The following is a 21705-nucleotide window of genomic DNA, read 5'->3' on the forward strand; positions in this document are numbered from 1 at the left end:
ATATACCTCCAGGGAGGTTGGCTAAGATCAGCCGGGATATACCTCAAAAGAGGAAGGCCAATATCGGCCGGGATATACTTCCGAGTGAGCAGGCCAATATCGATCGAGACATGCCTTCAGGAAGGAAGGCCAATATCGACCGGGATATACTTCCCAGTAAGCAGGCCAGTATCGATCGAGATATACCTTCAGGGAGGAAGGTCAATATCGGTCGGGCTGAATAATACCTTGAAAAGATATACCAATATTGATCAAGATTACATACTTGATAAAATATAGCCCAGCGTTAACTGGGATATTAAACCTAGAGGGGCACGGACAGGCATTGCCCAAGGAGCCTCATGAGAGGTAATAATAATTGACCAAACCTAGTTAAGTTCAGCTTCGACCGATACAAGGAACATTGTTATATTAAGCTATCTATAATATAACAAAAACAGGAGAGGCGAGTAGGAACGATAGAAACATTTTAAAAGGACTTGTGAAACATGATAGAAGTAAATATTTCAAATAAAGTAGTTAATGAAGATATTTGCAGTATGTGATTATATAACAGGTGTTATATATTTGGCGAGAGATGTGTTTTTAGACTATTTTGCAGGTACTAGACGACAAAGAAGGTACATCTGGGGTACAAAAAAGATTCCTTAAAAGTCATTTATCACAAGTACGCAGCTTACGTCATCTCATAACAAACTCTAACAAACAGGGGTCCACTTCATGACTACGGAGGTTATATGAAGTGGTATAAAAAGGGGAATCCTCTCCGTTGGCAAGGTAAGTTCACATCATTGCGCACATTCATAACCCTAGTTTTTCAACTACTGTTCATCTTCTTCTTCCTTCTTCCACACCAAGAGAGATCACTGACTTGAGCGTCGGAGGGTCTGGCCAGGGATTCCCACCCCGATCTTAGGTCACTGACAAGAGTGTTGGTTGGTCTCTTGTGCGCAGGAAGCCTTGGAAGCTCCGGATCTGAGTTTTCTTCGATCGGATCTCTTTATCACCATTAGTACTTTGCATCGGAAGGACACTCCGGGGTTTCATCTTCTTGGATCCACTTTGGGCTTCTCAGATTGGCGTTCCATAAGTATTATTCTTCACCAATAATATATTTTTTCTCCCGACTCTTCATTTTATCAAGTTTCTCAGGTAAGATCAACTAATATCAAAGACTCTTTTTCTGACGTTACATTAATATTTATTATATTACATAGTGGAGCAAGATTTACATCTAATTAACACAATAGCCCATCCCAAATAACATCTTTCCGATTTCTATATAAATTTGGGGGCCTGAAGCAGTTTCTTCGTATAATTTTGATTGGAATAATCTGGACATCTATTAAAGGCTGCAGGCGGCAGGCGGCAGGCGGCAGCGGCAGGTGACGGCATGTTCTATCAATCTTCTCTTTTGCTTGTTATGTGGTGGTTTCTCTTCTTCGTGTTCTGCCTCCGGTGGACACGGTCCAAGAAATCACCGGTCGACCGTCCCCCTGCGGTACCGGGTCTCCCTGTCTTTGGGAACCTCCACCAGCTCGGCTCCCTCCCGCACCGCTCCCTGCGAGCGCTCGCCGAGAAGCATGGCCCCGTCATGGCCCTCCGCTTGGGCCGCGTCCCCACCGTCGTCGTCTCCTCTCCGGCGGGCGCCCAAGAGGTCTTGAAGACCCGCGACCTCGCCTTCGCGAACCGCCCGGACTCGAGCCTCGCCGACCGAATCTTCTACAGCTCGCAGGACCTGGCCTTCAGCAAGTACGGCGAGCCGTGGCGCCAAATGCGGCGCATCGGCGTCCTCCACCTCCTCAACCAGAAGCAGGTGCACTCCTTCCGCAAGGTCCGGGAGGAGGAGGCCGACGCCCTCGTCGCCAGGATCCGCTCCGCCGCTGGCTGTCCGGTGAACTTGAGCGACATGATCATCGACTTCACGAGCGACCTCATCTGCAGGGTGGCGCTCGGCCAGACGTACGCCGACTCCAAGGGCGGTGGCAGCCAGCTCCGGGCGCTGTTCGGGGAGTTCATGGAACTCATGGGTCAGTTCCCGGTGCGCGACTACATCCCCTGGCTGGCCTGGGTCGATTGGCTGAGTGGCCTGGACGACAGAGCGAGGAAAATCGGGCTAGAGATCGACGCTCTGCTCGAGAAAGTAATAGATGAGCATCGCCGGAGTAAGCTCACCGACAAAATCGACACCAACGACATGGATCTGGTCGACGTCTTGCTCTCCTTGGGTGATCGCAACGACGACGACGCTCCTTCCTCCACCAACATTTCGCTCACCATGGACAACATCAAAGGCCTCATTTTGGTTCTCTCTCTCTCTCTCTCTCTCTCTCTCTCTCGATCTTCTTCCTTTCCTTTCCATCTATATCTAGTATCTACCCTTTTGCAGGACATGGTTGCCGCAGGAACTGCCTCAACGAAAGCAACGTTAGAATGGGCCATGGCGGAGCTAATCCGGCACCCTGAAGAAATGGCAAAAGTGCAAGAGGAGATCCGGCGAGTCGCCGGACCCAAAGGAGAAGAAATAAGAGAAGAGGCCTTAGAAGGGATGGGTCAATTGAAGGCGGTGCTGAAGGAGACACTCCGTTTGCACCCGCCAGGTCCTCTGTTGCTCCCTCGAGAATCGACGGAGAGCACCGAGCTCCAGGGCTACTGCATCCCCAAGGGCACGAGGGTGATCGTCAATGGCTGGGCGATCGCAAGAGATCCTGCTTTGTGGGACAAGGCCGAGGAGTTCCTGCCTGAGAGGTTCCTGGGCGATTCCGGCGCCGGTGCACTCGACTTCAAGGGGAGCGACTTCAGGTACCTGCCGTTCGGAGGAGGTCGGAGAGGCTGCCCGGGCTCCGGGTTCGCCATTGCCGCAGTGGAGGTTGTCCTCGCGAGCTTGCTGTACCATTTCGACTGGGAGATGCCCGGCGGGTTGAGCGCGGAGGAGATGGACATGGACGAGGTGTTTGGGCTCATCATACAGAAGAAATCGAGCGTGATTCTACAAGGAAGGACTAAACCACACTTCTAGTCCAATTATAATCCAATATGTTTTCATGCTTAATCACTCGACTATAAGTTTATTTATGTCTATTCGTCATCTCTTATGTATTAATCATTATTCTAAAAATTAGTAATAATCCATGATTTATCTCTTTCGTGTTGATACTGGGACGGATTGATGAAAACGCTTGAGCGAACGTATTCACCTTTTATCATCATATTTATTTGCCATTCAAATTGACCCACCCATTTAACTCGTACAAAGCGAATGACTTTTTGAATCGATTAGCCCTGCTAAATTGATCAATTTATCCAAATCGAATTTGAAATGCTAATTATGAACATCAAACCTCAATTTTGAGCTTAATTATGAACCATGATACCTAACTTATTCAGTTAGGACTCATCCAATGGAGAAAGGTAAGCGAACATGGGTGGATTTGATTGACTGGTTAGACTAGACAGGTTAGCCAAGTTGAGTAGGTCGGGGCTTAATGCTTGAGTGAAATTAGACTATCGAGTTAGGCAAGTAGATCAAGATTAATAAGGTAGGTATATATGGAAACACAAGAATTTGGGGACAAAAGATTTCATCTAAGAATACGGGGGGACAGAGGATTTCATCTAAGAATTGAAAGATATTTTAGAAAATTAAACTTACCTTGTGATTTAAGAAAATTATCAATGAAAATATAATCATGAATCTAAAGATAAAATTAATTGCATTAAATTCATTGATCGAAAATCTATAAAATCTACCTTATTATAGTTTTGAGTCAAGCAAGTTGATCGGAGGTGCCGATGGTGGATAGATTACTCTTGCTCAACATCATACAGTCTGTCCATCGTCCACGGCCTCCAAGCGTCTAACTCGTTTTAAAATTATAATATAAGTGGAAAGGTAAATTTAAAGAAGATGATAATTAATTTTAACTAAATTTTAATTGTGATTTTAATTATGATTGGATGTGTAAATTATGAAAGAGATCTATCCTCAGTAATTAGAAAAGACGTTAATGGAATAGATATATTTGATGCAAATAAAAAATAAATTGGTTATGTGTCGAAAAAGGTAATTCGTTCGCTCCTAGCGTTTCCGTTAATCCGTCCCTATATTAACACAGAGGAGGTAAATTACGGGTGACTACTAGCCATTAGTGTAAATGGCCAAGATATGAGGGAGATTATGCTCGGTCACACCGAGTTTCGACCCCAAAACCTCATGTGACAACATCCTATGTTTTAACCATCGCACCGTTCCGAGAAAACATTACAAACAAAACAAATTGATCATGCCACCATTTTAGGGTGTGAAATAGTGTTTAATTATCTCAATTATTAAGAGTCAATTAATAAATTAAGGTAACGAAAAATAAACAAAAGTTAAAAGGCGTCAAATGTACGTCTAACTAGGAGGATAAACGAATCAAATTTTACTGTGTTTAGTTTATTTGATATGATAATCAAAGTCAAAAATTAATCATGTTATGGAAATAATTTTTTAAATTTAGTTTGATTTTTTTTAAGATCGAGGTTGAATCGAAGTTGACTTAAAAAAACGATTCGAGCTTGGTTCAAACTCGAATTACGTTTAATTGGCTTGTTTAGGCACTATCAAGCTCGGCTTGCTTAGACATTATCAAACTCTGACTCGCGCTCGTTTGTTTGAAATTTTAATATTTTAAAATTTATTTAACTGATTAGTGTGTTTGTTGAATTATTTTAAAACTCGTTTGTTTATTTAAAAATTTATTTATAAGCACTTTTGATAAGAGTGTTGGAAAATTATTAGTACAACCCTTATGAGTTCAAGATTGATCAATTTAATTAAGTTGAAATTGATTCATGTTTGAATTTTAATATTTTGATAATATATGATAAGAGGTTAAGTATGTCAAGGTTGATTAAATACTTGACAATATATGAGAGGAAAGTCAAGTAGATTATAAAGAATTGAATATTTGATTGAGAAAGTCTTAACTCGAGAGTTAAGTAATGGTAAAATTCTAATAGAAGGTTAAGCAGAATAAAGTGCAAACTCGAGGGTTAGATAAAGAAAACCCCTAACTATAGTTAGGCAAAGGAAAATATAAGTGGATCAAGGAGAATCGTACATTAATAAAGGGATGTCCTAATTGCGGTTAGGTAAAGGAAAGTCCGAACGGATCAAGAGGGTTGCACGTTGGCAAAGGGAAAGACCTAACTGCGATTAAACAAGAAGAATATCCAAGTGGGTCAAAGAGAACCACACTTGGTGATCAGAAGTCTAACGGGAAATTGACAAAGAAAAAGTGCAAGTGGGTCAAAGATTGATCGAATACTTGCGGCTGTAAATCCAACAGAGAGTTGACATGAAACGAGGAAATTCTGGCATAGCAAACTTCCAAATGCCATAACTTTTTACTTGGATATCAAAACGAGGTGATTTGGGATGCGAAACAAAGTTGATTTAGAACTTTACACTTTTTATTGCTTACCAATCAATTAGGTAATCGATTGGGGGAATCAATCGATCAAGTAATTGATTGATTCACGAAGCACAATACAAAAGGTGCGTTAATCGATTGGATAATCGATTAAGGTCAATCTAATTGATCAGTTGATCGATTAGGAGGTTTCTTACGGCGAACAGTGGCTTATAAATCGATCAGGTGATCGATTAAAGTCACTCAATCGATTAGGAGAAGAAGTTCGCAACAAATAGTGAATCGATTGGCTAATCGATTGGGAGAAGTTCACGAGCGAACAGTGGATTTCTGAATTGATACAATGAACGATTGAAGACTCATAATTGATTAGTCGATTGGGAGAAGTAGAAAAAAGTAGTTGCAAGGTTTGGACGGCTGAATTTGCTCGGATCTGACATAACAATTGATTGAGGGTAAGGTCAATCGATTGAGAGTCTTAATCCGCGGATATAAAGGCATTCACAAGGATTCAAATGAACTTCTTCTTCTCCGCTCTTCATCGCCGATGCTTGAGTTGTGAAAGAGAAGCGCTGCTGCACTTGCCAAGTATCAAGAGGCATCTACAAGCAACAAGAGATTAACCAAGTAAGGTTTTCATTTGTATTGTGTATTTACTTTTTGCTTTCATTGTATTCTTGTTGTGAGCTTGTATAAGATTTCTTCACCTCTGAATTATTTTCGACAAGGGGTGTTTTTCATAGTGAAGTGTGTGTGCTGTGTGGATCCTTGGATTAGTCATTTCAAGGAAATGGATACCATGTAAACCCTAATGTTAGCGATTGCTTTGAGTTTTTTGCTATAATAAATCATCAACGGAGCAATCAGAGCTAATCACCTCTTCTAGCTCCTGAAATATGAGATCAAATCTTTTGTCCCCAAATTTCTCTGTCCCCGTGTCCCCTTGCCGATCGGACGGACCATATTACATCTCAAGGATGTCTTGCACATCACGAGGATACTGCACACATCTTAAAGATTTCATGATACCTTAAGATGTAATCTGGTCCATCTGATCGGCAGGGAACACAGAGACAGAAAAATTTGGGGACAGAAGATTTGATCTGCTGAAATATCTTAACAAAAAGTTTATCTATATATATTTATAATTTTAATAAGAATGGTCAGGTTACTCAAAACTTGTAGGATAATTGGATAAATATGTTTTAATGACCATAAATTAAGGAATGTCATTTATAAAAACTTTTAAAACGACATAAACTAGTATCATAATTCAGAGCATGCAGCGCTGAGTGTGGCCATGAAAACAAGTTTGGAAGTGCAAGATCGATTGGTGATGATAATTCAGCAGACTAGAAAGACTAAAAAGATCTGGTTGTGAGGAGAGGAGAAAGAAAGAAGTAAAAACGAGAAGGAAAAGAAATGAAGAATGGAGAAGTGGAAACATGAAAATATGATTAGGTTTTTTGCTAGAAGTCGATGAGTCGGGAGGCTTGAATAGCATGTTGCATGGCTGCTCGGCCATTGGGACACTACAGGGCCAACACATTGGAGAGACTTTGGAAATTGATAAAGAAAATGAGCTTCGTTGACTAAGGCAGGACTAAATTAGAGTGAAAGTGATAATGTTCATTTTAGGCAATTGAGTATCGTCGGCCCCTTAACTAGATACAGGTAGGTAAATTATGGAAGAGGGGGCACGTTTACCCTAGTACATGAAAGTCTGATTTACTTGATATATTTTGTCATTTTTAAAACCCAGTTGAATGTTATTTTGGTTGCAAAATATTTGCTTTTCATTCTGATTGGGAAGGCGAGTATCAAACTCTTCATCGTCATCTTGCTTCTTATGAAATTGATCATCGAGTTTCTTGTCCCTACACCCTTGAACAAAATGATTTTGCAGAGAGAAAATATCTACATATAATGGAAATAGCTTTAACTCTTCCTAATCATTCTTTGGTTCCTCATAAATTTTGAGATGAAACTATTAACACTGTAATTTACCTCATAAATCTCCTTCCAACTCCATTGCTTGATCAAAAGTGTTCACTAGAGAAGCTTTATAATCGAAATTTTAACTATATTTTTCTTTGAGTTTTTGGTTGCACATGTTATCCATGGTTACATCTCTACTCAAAACATAAATTAGACTCTCATTCACAATAGTGTGTTTTCCTTGGTTATAACAATTTATATTATGAGTATTGTGGCTTACATATACAGACCAGGCGGATTTATATTTCCTGATATGTTATTTTTGATGAGTCTCGCTTTTCTTTTTCAGTAGCATGCTCATCCTCTCCTCTAGAGACAAGTGACACATATTTGGTATCACCCACCCTTACAACAAGCATACAACATCTATCTCCTCTACCAAGACATGATATTAATACACGAGATAATGATATTTTGGACTTAGCTCCATCTCCGCCACTCTTTGAGGCCTCCCCTTCTGATTCTTCTAACAGATCATCAAATCATGAGGATAATTTGCTTCCTTCCTTGGATATGCCACATAACACATCTTCGCATTCCCAGCCTAGCCCCTCGCCTTCTTCGACAAGAGATTCCGATGAAGATGCCCCTCGGCGCACACTTCCCTTAAGTGATATCTATGCATGATGTCCACCAGAAGCCACTCGATATCCCCTTCCATCGGCTTTAGTTGTCTCTTCAAAATCTATCAAACCAACATGCTTTACACAAGCTGTTAAGGATTTAAATTGACCTGCTGTGATGACTACATAATTTGATGTTCTCCTTCGTAATGGAACTTAGTGTTTAGTTCCTCGCACTGCCTTTATGAATATTGTGGGTTCCAAATGAGTGTTATGTCTCAAGTATCATGCTGATAGCTCTTTTGAATGATATAAATCTCGTCTTGTGGCGAAAGGATTCAATCAACAACCAGATATTGACTTTAGCGATACATTTAGTCCAATTATTACGATTACAACTGTCATATTATTACTATCTATAGTTGTTAGCTCTAATTGGCCAATACGCCAATTAGACGTTTGCAATGGATTTCTTCATGATCATCTTGAGGAAACCATGTATATAGAGCAACCGCCTGGGTTTATTCATCCATAACTTTCAACACGTGTTTGTCAATTGAAGAAATCATTATATGATCTCGACAAGCTCCTCGTGCATGGTATCATCATCTCTTTACTTGGCTACACACTCAAGGGTTCTCTGACTCAAAAATTGATCATCTTTATTTTATAAGTGCAATGCTGACTTTATGCTTTTTCTCCTTATTTATATGGATGATATTCTTCTAATTGGTAATGATCAAGAAGACATCACTTTCTACTTCATCTTCTTAATCAGGAATTTCCTATTAGAGATCTTGGTATGACCCGTTTCTTTCTTGGTATTGAAATTTTTTCAAATCCTGATAGTTGTCTCCTTTCATAAAGCAAAAACATTATTGGAATTATTCAATGGACTAAAATGGATGGTGCACACCCTATCTCAACACCGATTGTTGTAGGTAACTTTTTCACACTTTCATCATATACTGCTTTGGTCGATTCTCAAATTTATCGAAGAATTGTTGGAGTCTTATAATATGTCACTATCACACGTCCTGATATATCTTTTGTTGTCAATCAGGCTTGTTAATGTTGGGGCCCGGTGGCCAGCTGAAAGGGGGATTGAATAGCCCTGCACAATTTAAAAAGAAACGAACCTTTCTCGGACTTAAAAGAATACTTGCATAAAATAAAATAAAAACTAAAAGACGAGGCTCACAGATTTTACTTGGTTACAACCGGGGAGGTTGTTAATCCAAGGAAATGAATCGCACTAAGTATCTCCTTCAGGCGGAAAAGCCTCTTACAGCAATGAAAGCACAAAAAGATGAAGCTAAACTAACAAAGTGAAGCGCGCAAGTGTTGGAACTCAAATTGCCTGTTGATCTTTAGCTTCTGGACCAAGGCTGTATTTTATAGCCTTAGTTGAGGCACTTGGAAGGGTTCTAGACGCCTAGAGTGGGATAGAATTCTATCCCCGACGCAATGATCAACGTCCACGTCGGATGTGGATAAAAAGAGGTTCCGGGCGTCCGGACCCTAAAAGTCAACAAGGTTGACTTTTTCAGTCCGGACCCTCTGCTCCGGTGCTGCTCGCCTCGGTCCGGGTCTTTTGTTCCGGCTTTACTCGTTTGAGTGATTTCGACCATCCGGAATAGGGCTCACCCGAACCCAACTTCCGGCCTTCTCCTCGAGCAAGCTTCCGCTCCGGCTTCTCGTACCTCAGAATCGCCGCATACTTCCTTCTCGTCCGCCAGCGTACTCTTCCGCAACTTCGTCCCTTGAACACACCGAGCTCGTCGACTCTCTCCCGCACCGACCTTCTCACTAGCTGTGTCTTTTGCTCCCCTAACAATCTTTCGCTCTGACTTCTCGTCCCTCAGAAACATCGCACGCTCCCTTCTCGTCCGCCGGGATACTTGTCACGCCCCAGAGGAGTCTCTGTCCGAAGAAATTTCGGCAGCATCTCCCTTGTACGGCGGACAATATGAAACTTTCTACATATCACAAATACATCAGCCACAAGCGGCTGGAATGATAACAAAAATAAAAAAACAAACACCACGCAGTTTATAAAGATATTCAGCCTCTGGCTGTCACAACCACGCAGTTAATAATAGTAAACAACAACAATAGGACTCTGACTCGAAATTCACCCTACTCCACTACACTCGTAAAGCTCAAATCCAACGAACTCACCTCTTCTGCCATCCAGGCAGGCACGTAGTAGAATGAAATCCAATATCATATCAAAAATCCATCAAAAGGTATCACTCCATACAATATCCATAGTAAAAATCCAAAGACAATGCTAAAACAAAGTCTGATATAGAAAAAGGCCAAAATAAAACAAATAACGAACTAGTAGAGAACTAGCTCTACGTGCAGATGGGGGGCCAGCGACTGGAACTGCTCCGGACAGCCTCAACCTGAAAATATCAACAATGGAGGCGGGGTGAGTCCAACACTCAGCAGGTACAACTGATATGCATAATAAAACAAATAACAGATAACACTAATCATGCGTACAGTCTCCTGAATACGAGAAGGAATAAATGCAACTGAAATGAAATCAGGAGATAACTGTACTAACCGGAAACAAGGTACCAAGGTAACAGATCGTCAGACCGAAGAAAACAAAATACTGTAAGCATGTCAATCAAATGCACCCATACAAATGCAGCATATACGTGCAGCAATCACAACAATAAAATGCAATGATATGGTGACCGTGCACTTGACATCATCGCTCCCGACAAAGGATCGAGTGGACTGAATGTCTTGAGTACTCTGCCCTCCGTCCCCAAATCATAAATGGGGAACTCAATGCTCTCATCTCCCAGACACAATGACGGGAGGATATCTCTGCCGGCTACCACGCCGAGTCTCGACCAACGGAGCCAACAGAGTCCACCATCTGCCCACGCCGCTACACTAAATGCCAACGGAGCCAAACAGAGTGGAACGATCACGGCTACCACCGAGTCCTCGACCAACGGAGCTAAACAAGATAACCGCCACACACCACTCGATATACCACTAATCCATGGGTGGTGGTGTGTGAAGTACATTGGCGATGGGCTCAACCATAGTGGAGCCGACAATCGCACAGCATGCAAATATGATGCATGATACTAAGCATGGCAATCTCATGAATAGCATAGTAAGATCCATACATAAATAAAAGGTGTACCACAAGTCAATGCATCAGATGGAAGGTACACAAACAGATAGGGTATCATATAAACCCTAGGTCCTGAACATGATGTATCATATGGTTGGGTCACTACCGAAAGCATGTATGGTCAGGTCAATAATAACATGCAGTGCATAATAAATAAACAAACAACATGTAACAGATCATGTAGTGACCAACCGAATCAAAAAGATAACACAATCATTGCTATATGTTAAACACTTTATTATGCATATCAAAAGACATAAGTCAAAGTACCCGCCTCCGATAAGATGTTACAAATCTGACTCCGAGATACTCGTCTCGCGTCAAAGTCCTGTGTCATATATAAATAAATATATTTTATTTAGCTACGATTTACATAAATAGCTAAACAAAATTCCTAAAACTATTTAGGACAAAACCCTAAACCAAAAACACATAAACATATCAATATACACATGATCGTCTAACTAAATCCTCCAATTCAGAATAAGATCTACAACAGAACTCAAATACACCTAATCCTTACCCTAATTCACAATCCAAAAGATTACGGTGAAGGTTGCTTGCTGCTAAAACATTGAACAAGCAATTGTTTGTTGATCCACAGCACACAGAAACCCACAGTAATTCTTCCTTCAACTCACAACCCTCATTTCTGTGTACTAAGTCTACTGTTGCTATCAATTAACACCACAGCCCCACTTCCTCTCCAATTCCGTAACCTAAGTTAGTAGCAAAGAGAAAATCACGATCAAAATTGGAGATTCCTGCCAAGATTTAACCTAATTCCAACTAGCTTACCTCCTTTGATCAATTAGGGCACGTGAATTGAACACACGGTGCTGGCTCGATCAAACTGACAGAGAGATCAATGAAGGAGGTGCTCTGCCGAGGTGCGTTCGTGCAGAGATGGCCGAAGAAGTGAGGAGACACGAGCGGTCAGCAATCGGGCGGCGCCGGCAGTGAAGTCGGCAGTGTACAACAGATGTGAGACTCGGCGATGTGGCGGAGATGCTAGGGCTCGGCGGCGGGCCGGCGCTAGGGCAGAGAGACACCAAGTCTGTAGAGGAAGAGGACTGTGGTGGCACCGGCTAGGGCTCAGGCGACTGGAGTTCCTGTGGCCGGCGGTGTCTCGGCGTCGGAACGACAGTGGCTCGCGTGAGGGAGGAGAGGCTAGGGCATGGGGTGGCGTCGGGAGGAAAGGCTCGGCTTCACCGAGAAGAGGAGAAGATAAAGGGAGGAACCGCTACAGCCGGCGGTTAGGGCAGATTCGCCGCGAGGGGGAGCAGGCGCGGGGGAAGGAGTCGGGAGGAGAAGCACAGGTTCGGCGTGAGGAGAAGAGAGGAAATAAAGAAAAAATATAAAGAAAAAGAAAAGGAAAAAAAAAAGAAAAGAAAATAAAACTTTTCCTTATTAAAACTGGGTAGCCTAAACAGGCTTTTCCGGGCCCCATCTTGATCCTCGTTAACTCGTCCATACGAGCTCCGAAAAATTACCAAAAAATTTCCAAAAATTCCTAAAAATTCCCTTATTAAGATTCGCCTATTTTCCGGTATTTTATATTCTCCCCCACTAACAAAAATTTGGTCCCCAAATTTCGTTATCTACCATCAGCAAGTACTAACAACAGATATAGAGTATAAATGCTGAACGGTAAATAAATCACATACCTCAAGTGAAAAGATGGGGATATCGAGCTCGGATAGTATCCTCGAGCTCCCAAGTAGCCTCCTCGTCTGAATGATGCTGCCATCCGACTTTAACCAGCCGGATAGTCTTGTTCCGCAACTGACGCTCTTTCCGGTCGAGAATCCATACCGGAACCTCCTCATATGTAATGTCAGGCTGAACTGAAACTGGAATATCAGCCAGTACATGCGTCGGATCAGGCACGTATCTCCTCAGCATAGATACGTGAAATACATCGTGGACGCCTAACAGGGACGGTGGTAGTGCCAGTCGGTAAGCTACTGCTCCGATGTATCATGGAGCTAGCTTACCTCTAAGGCCAAATCTCTTCACCCTTTCGTGGGTGAAACTCGCAGAAATACATGATCGCCAACAGAGAACTCTAGTGGTCTCCGTCTCCGATCAACATAACTCTTCTGGCGATCCTGCGCCTCGACATCCTCCGTCTGATAGACGGACCAACTCTGCCTCCTGAACTCTGAGGTCCCAACAATGGTCCTCTCAACCTCATCCCAGAGGGTCGGTGTCCGATAAGGTCTACCATACAACGCCTCAAACGTGCCATCCGAATAGCCGAATGGAAGCTGTTGTTGTAAGCAACTCTACTAACGGCAGATGGTCCTCCCAACCGCCTCCAAAATCCATAACACATGATCTCAACAAGTCCTCAAGAGTCTCGAATAGTCCGCTCTGACTGCCCATCCGTCTGTGGATGGAAAGCTGTACTAAGTCGGAGCTGTGTGCCCAAGGCCCGCTGCAGACTCTGCCAGAAACGAGACTTAAACCGTGGATCTCTATCCGAAATGATACTCAACGAACACCATGTAGTCCGATGATCTCCGACAATACAGATCGCCAATCGATCCAGGGGATCGTCCTCCGGATCGCTAAGAAATGCGCGGATTTGGTTAATCGATCAACGATTACCCAAATCGCGTCGCCTCGTCGTGTCCTCGGCAATCCTACCACAAAGTCCATGGTAATGTGATCCCACTTCCACTCGTGAATAGGAATCATCAAGTAATCCCGCAGTCTCGATGCTCACCTTCACCACCGATGACAAGACATCTAGCTACGAAACCGCGATGTCTTTCTTCATACCGCTCCACCAATAAGAACGCCTCAAGTCTCGATACATACGGGTTCACCTGGATGGATCGCAAATCGAGATCGGTGAGCCTCTGAAGTAGCTCCTGTAAGACCGGATGAGACCGAGGTACGCATAATCTGCTCGGAAATATATAACACCCTCCTCATCTCGTAAACTCTGGCCGCCCTAAGCTATCTCGACTACTAATGAACCGACAATGTCGATCACCACCGAGCCTCTTGATCTTCGCCCCGATCGACGATCGAGCAATCATAGTAACAAGAATACCGCCTGAGATCCTCGCCTCAAGGTCTAACTCGTAAAAACTCGAATCAAGTCTCGGATCGAACGGGCAAGCCAAAGTCCCTCTCGACTTCCTGGAGAGTATCGGCAACCACATTAGCTTTCCCGGTGGTAGCTAATGGTACAATCGTAGTCCTTCAGAACTCCATCCATCTCCTCCGTCGGAGATTAAGCTCCTTCGAGTGAAAATATATTTGAGACTCTTATGATCGTGAGAATCTCAAATGTGATACCATATAAATGATGTCGCCAAAGCTTCAGAGCAAAAATGATGGCAGCTAACTCCAAGTCATGAACTGGTAGTTCTTCTCATGCTCCTTCAACCGACGAGAAGCATAAGAGACTACTCCGCCGTGCTGCATCAGAACAGCGCCACGTCGGTGTAAAGTACAAACCCATCCTCTCCATAAGGTAAACAAAACTGAGCCGACACTAATCTCCGCCCCTGAAAGTCGGTCTCGCAATCCTCGGTCCACGTAAACTTCACGCCTTTCCGGGTAAGGCGTGATAGCAATACGCGAGAAACCCTCGACAAAACGTCGGTAATATCCGCCAATCCTTAAAATCATGGATCTCTCGAATCGACTTTACCGCCCTAACCGGTGATGCCCGATCTTCCGAGGATCAATCAAATACCTCTACTAGAAATCACGTGTCACGTAAAACCGATCGAGGATAGCTAACGACACTTGCCGAACTTCACAGACACCGATGTCGTCAAGAATCTCCAAGACTATGCGAAGATGTTGCGTGCTCCTCCTGAATGAGAGTAGACCAATATGTCATCAATAAAACGATAACAAACTGATCCAAATACTCCGTAAATATGCGGTTCATCAAGTCCATAAACACCGCTGAGCATTGGTAAGCCCAAATGGCATTACCAAAACTCATAATGACCGTGACGAGTACGGAAAGTCGTCAATATCCGAGTCTCGACTCAATCGATGATATCCGGATCGCAGATCAATCTTAGAATACACCGATGTACCGAACTGATCAAACAAATCCTCGATCCGTGGTAAGGATATTTATTTCTAACGATACCGCATTCACCGTCTGTAGTCAATACATAACCTCATGGTGCCGCCCTTTTTCTTAACAAACAACATAGGAGAACCCTATGGAGAAACACTAGGGCGAATGAATCCCTATCCAAAAGCTCCTGAGTTGAACCTTCACTGCTCAACTCCTTTGGTGCCATACGATAAGGAGCTGATGCCGGTGCGGTTCCCTAATCAACTCAATAGCAACTCCACCGGCCTTCGGGAGGCAAACCCGCAGCCCTCCGAAATACATCCGGTACTCCGACTACAGAACGCTTGAGAGTTGCGAATCGCCGCCCTCAGATCGATCAAAGATAACAGAAACCCCGACAGCCATGTGACAGAGCCTCGAATCGCAGAAATGATCGATAAGCCGTCTCTGATGCGCTGAAATCCCACGAGGGTTGGTTCGAGGTCGAAATGTGACCACCCTCGTCTGCAATCAACTGTGGCATGATATGCTGACAAACAACCCATGCCAAGAATAATATCAAATCGACCATTTCTAATACTAAAAGTTCCATCAAGTATTAGGTTGCCAAAATCTAACGGCAACCTCGGCCTCCGGGTGACATCCAATGAATCACCGGACGGTAGGGAGACGGTCAATCGCGTCCGTGAGTGGGTAATCTACCAACCTCCCGCATAAAAGTGCGAGATATAAATGAATGCGAGCTACCAAGATCTATCAGATATCCGCAGATAAGGCATAAATAGAAATCATACCGCAGAAAACGGATCCGTCGGCCGCACATCCTCTCTGGTCATCGCATGAACACGCCCACTCGCGAGGAGGAGGAGGCCGCCAGAGGTCGCCGGGCGTAAGCTCGCCATCGAGGCCGGCCGATATCGCGCTGAGAAGACCGAGAGGACGGCATCGATACCGGTACCGGCCGACCGAGTCTGCATCGACTTATAGGCCGAGGTCGATCGACACGCCTCGCCGGATAATAAAGTCCTCGAATAACTCGGGTGCTATGGAAGCACTGAGTACTCCTGCCCAAGCATGCCAAATGTCGCCGCCGCAGGTGACCGCTGCTGGCCGTGCAAAGGTTGGGCTCTACGCCTCCTCGATAAGTACCGGATCGACCGGTCGGCCTCCCAGACTCCTAAGTCATATGCCGAGTCTTCGCGACAATCTCTCAGGTCTGTGCAGCTTGCAATGAAAGAACCGATCGTCCCAGAACAGTCAAGTGACATGATCTCGATCCACATCTCAAATAATGTCGCTGGCGGTGTTGTTTCCTGCTCGCTGGAAGACCGGAACGCCCTCAAGAAGATCGCCTGATTTCGAGGTTTACGTGATACCCGGATGTACTCGATCTCGATCGACTACGCCGCCTCCTGTGGTGTAGCTCGAGGTCGCCGGATCTCGCCTGTATGTCTCGACTCGCCGCCTTTTCCTATCCGAAAACTCTCTCCGAGCCGACTCAATAATGAGGGCTCTGTCCAACATCTCCGGATAAGATGTGATACCAAGACCGACAAGTCTTAGTTACAATGTCCATCCAGCCCTCGAATGAACTGCCAGATACGTGAACGCCCTCAAGAATTAGCTCGACAAAACTCGCCAATCACAAACTCGCATTATACTCACCACCGTCCGATTATTCGCTGCAAACTCAGAAATCGCCACGAGCCATCTGATAAGCTCGTGGAAAGAAACGACTCTCAAAAGCCTCTCTGAATCTGGCCCATGTGATGTTCTGCTCACCGATGATAGAACGCTGGGTAAGCCACCAAGTGTCGGCCGCATCCCGTAAGTGAAAAGTAGCCAGCTCTGCTTTCTCCCACTCGGAGCAAGCAATATAAAAGAAAGTCCGCTCCATAGTCTCAATCCAAGACAAGGCCACACTCGGATCCCTGTCTCCTCGGAAGAGTGTGAATCGACTCTTCATCGATTCTGCCAATACTGGAATCCTGGCTCGTGCCGTGACAATATCAGTGAGGTGTGTCGGAACGGCTGTCAGGACTGGCGGAAACACTGGAGCTGGTGCTACAGGTGGTACTGGTGCATAAACCGGAGGAGGTACTCCCGGTGCTGCTGGGTAAGCAGGAGTATATGCTGTCGGTGGCACTGTAGGGTGAACATAGGTGGTCGCGGCTGGAGATACAGTAGGCACTGGTACCGGATGTGAAGCAACCGGTATCCCTAATGCCGGAGCTGCTGGGTACACGATAGGTACTAGGGGCACAGGCGCCGCTGATGCCGGGTACACTGTAGGCCCAGGTGGCGGTGGTGCCGAGTACGCAATAGACTGAGCTGGAGCTGGTGTCGGATATGCTAATGGTATCCCTGGTGGTACCGGAAATACAGGAGCAGTGGATACTGTCGGTGCAGCTGAGGTAGGCACCTCTAAGGGAGCCATCGGAGTCTAAAGGCCCGCCGCACTCGTAGTATGCTGAGTCTGTCCCTGACCGACAGGCTCAGCCTCGGTAGGCATCTCTGGTATATCCAAAGATCCTGCAGTCCTCGCACGTGCTCGTCTAGCACCACGTCTCGCAGCAATACGCGTAGATCGCCTCATATCTGTTAAATTATATTACAGATATTACTACAGGTATAAACAATTACCAAAATGACACCATACCTAATTGCTGTCTAGAGATGTTCCATCACTGTCCAGCCCCCAAATTGACCTCGGAATTCCGTACGAGAAAAAAAACACTGGAAATCCATATAAATCAATAACGGAAATCCATAACAAAATCGAAACGGAAAATCCGTGCAACCCAACATAACTGCCCAGACTAATCTGTCTCGCAACTAGGGCTAGTATAAACATGTCCAAAATACTAAAAACAGGTATCACACCCTGCTCTGATACCAATAAATTGGTATCAGATAAATCTCAAAAATCCAACACACGGAAATCAAATAAATATCGCCAAACTTTGGCGCGCTGATACCCAATAAACTGATATCAGATTATTCAAAGTATCCATAATACGAAAACAAAGATCATATAAATCCAGAACACACAGCAAGTATCGTATACCTGCTCTGATACCACTAGAAATTTCGGCAGCATCTCCCCTGTACGGCGGACAATATGAAACTTTCTACATATCACAAATACATCAGCCACAAGCGGCTGAAATGATAACAAAAATAAAAAAACAAACACCACGCAGTTTATAAAGATATTCAGCCTCTGGCTGTCACAACCACGCAGTTAATAATAGTAAACAACAACAATAGGACTCTGACTCGAAATCCACCCTACTCCACTACACTCGTAAAGCTCAAATCCAACGAACTCACCTCTTCTGCCGTCCAGGCAGGCACGTAGTAGAATGAAATCCAATATCATATCAAAAATCCATCAAAAGGTATCACTCCATACAATATCCATAGTAAAAATCCAAAGACAATGCTAAAACAAAGTCTGATATAAAAAAATGCCAAAATAAAACAAATAACGAACTAGTAGAGAACTAACTCTACGTGCAGATGGGGGGCCAGCGACTGGAACTGCTCCGGACAGCTTCAACCTGAAAATATCAACAATGGAGGCGGGGTGAGTCCAACACTCAGCAGGTACAACTGATATGCATAATAAAACAAATAATGTATAACACTAATCAGGCCTCCTGAATACGAGAAGGAATAAATGCAATCGAAATGAAATCGAGATAATCGTACTAACCGGAATCAAGGTACAAAGGTAACAGTTCGTCAGATCAAGAAATCATAATCTGTATGCATGTCAATCAAATGCATCCATACAAATGCAGAATATAAGTGCAACAATCACAACAATAAAATGCAATAAATGCATATGGTGACCGTGCACTCGGACATCACCGCCCCGATAATGATCGAGTGGACGGAATGTTGTCGGTACTCCTGCCCTCTGTCCCCAAATCATAAATGGGGAACTCAATGCTCTCATCTCCCAGACACAATGACGGGAGGATATCTCTGCCGGCCACCAGAGTCTCGACCAACGGAGCTAAACAGAGTCCACCATCTGCCGGCTACACTGCTACACTAAATGCCAACGGAGCCAAACAGCGGAACTATCGCGCACCTCGCTGAGTCCTCAGACCAACAGAGCCAAACAGCAGAACCGCCACACACCTGCCTGATATACCACTAATCCATGGGTAGTGGTGGTGGTGTGTGCAGTACATGTAACTGGCGATGGGCTCAACCATAGTGGAGCCGACAATCGCACAGCATGCAAACATGATGCATGATACTAAGCATGGCAATCTCATGAATAGCATAGCAAGATCCATACATAAATAAAAGGTGTACCACAAGTCAATGCATCAGATGGAAGGTACACAAACAGATAGGGTATCATATAAACCCTAGGTCCTGAACATGATGTATCATATGGTTGGGTCACTACCGAAAGCATGTATGGTCAGGTCAATAATAACATGCAGTGCATAATAAATAAACAAACAACATGTAACAGATCATGTAGTGACCAACCGAATCAAAAAGATAACACAATCATTGCTATATGTTAAACACTTTATTATGCATATCAAAAGACATAAGTCAAAGTACCCGCCTCCGATAAGATGTTACAAATCTGACTCCGAGATACTCGTCTCGCGTCAAAGTCCTGTGTCATATATAAATAAATATATTTTATTTAGCTACGATTTACATAAATAGCTAAACAAAATTCCTAAAACTATTTAGGACAAAACCCTAAACCAAAAACACATAAACATATCAATATACACATGATCGTCTAACTAAATCCTCCAATTCAGAATAAGATCTACAACAGAACTCAAATACACCTAATCCTTACCCTAATTCACAATCCAAAAGATTACGGTGAAGGTTGCTTGCTGCTAAAACATTGAACAAGCAATTGTTTGTTGATCCACAGCACACAGAAACCCACAGTAATTCTTCCTTCAACTCACAACCCTCATTTCTGTGTACTAAGTCTACTGTTGCTATCAATTAACACCACAGCCCCACTTCCTCTCCAATTCCGTAACCTAAGTTAGTAGCAAAGAGAAAATCACGATCAAAATTGGAGATTTCTGCCAAGATTTAACCTAATTCCAACTAGCTTACCTCCTTTGATCAATTAGGGCACATGAATTGAACACACGGTGCTGGCTCGATCAAACTGACAGAGAGATCAGTGAAGGAGGTGCCCTGCCGAGGTGCGTCCGTGCAGAGATGGCCGAAGAAGTGAGGAGACACGAGCGGTCAGCAATCGAGCGGCGCCGGCAGTGTACAACAGATGTGAGACTCGGCGATGTGGCGGAGATGCTAGGGCTCGGCGGCGGGCCGGAGCTAGGGCAGAGAGACACCAAGTCTGTAGAGGAAGAGGACTGTGGTGACACCGGCTAGGGCTCAGGCGACTGGAGTTCCTGTGGCCGGCGGTGTCTCGGCGTCGGAACGACAGTGGCTCGCGTGAGGGAGGAGAGGCTAGGGCATGGGGTGGCGTCGGGAGGAAAGGCTCGGCTTCACCGAGAAGAGGAGAAGATAAAGGGAGGAACCGCTACAGCCGGCGGTTAGGGCAGATTCGCCGCGAGGGGGAGCAGGCGCGGGGGAAGGAGTCGGGAGGAGAAGCACAGGTTCGGCGTGAGGAGAAGAGAGGAAATAAAGAAAAAATATAAAGAAAAAGAAAAGAAAATGAAACTTTTCCTTATTAAAACTGGGTAGCCTAAACAGGCTTTTCCGGGCCCCATCTTGATCCCCGTTAACTCGTCCATACGAGCTCCGAAAAATTCTCGAAAAATTTCCAAAAATTCCTAAAAATTCCCTTATTAAGATTCGCCTATTTTCCGGTATTTTACAGTACTCTTCCGTAACACCTCGTCCCTCAAACGCATCGAGCCCGTCGACTCTCTCTCGTGCCGTCCTTCTCTCTAGTTGCATCTTTTGCTCGACTTCCTGTGCTCCTAAGTTCCTGCACACTTAGACACAAGGATCAAAACCAACAGGACCTAACTTAACTTGTTTGATCACATCAAAACAACTTTGGGATTCCAACAATCCGTTGGATCACAGCGGCCGACTAGAAGGGGGGGTTGAATAGCCTGAAAAATTAAACGTGAAACCTTTCTCGAACTTTCTTAGACTAACACTTGCATAAATTAGCTAAGCAGAAAATAACAAAAAGAAGAGGCACCGGATTTGACTTGGTTACAACAGGGAAGGTTGTTAATCCAAGGAAGATGATCGCACTAAAAACTCCTTCAGGCGGAGAAGCCTCTTACAACGATGAAGTGCGGAAATAAAGAAGCTAACTAGAAACTGAGCGTACAAGTGTTGGAAGTGAATTGCTTGAGTTTTTGAAAAACTTCTGGACCAAGGTTGTATTTATAGCCTTAGTCGGGGTGCCTCGAAGGGGTTCCGGGCACCGTGGGGGGATAAAACTTTATCCCCCAACGTTCAGATCACGTTTGACACGATCTGGTCAAAAAGTCAACTCCGAGTGCCCGGAAG

The 21705-nt window shown here is 44.2% G+C and overlaps 1 protein-coding gene across 1 annotated transcript; it reads left to right on the forward strand.

The window, feature by feature from the left end:
* Positions 1-1334: 1334 nt before the first annotated feature.
* On the forward strand, positions 1335-3082 carry LOC121978034 (cytochrome P450 71A1-like). Its single transcript, XM_042530428.1, has 2 exons — positions 1335-2305; positions 2390-3082. The coding sequence occupies exons 1-2, from the start codon at positions 1394-1396 to the stop codon at positions 3017-3019; spliced, it is 1542 nt and encodes a 513-aa protein (XP_042386362.1). The 5' UTR covers positions 1335-1393; the 3' UTR covers positions 3020-3082.
* The last annotated feature ends 18623 nt before the right edge of the window (positions 3083-21705 follow it).

Source organism: Zingiber officinale, chromosome 4B, assembly GCF_018446385.1.
Source record: "Zingiber officinale cultivar Zhangliang chromosome 4B, Zo_v1.1, whole genome shotgun sequence".
Lineage (NCBI taxonomy): Eukaryota > Viridiplantae > Streptophyta > Magnoliopsida > Zingiberales > Zingiberaceae > Zingiber > Zingiber officinale.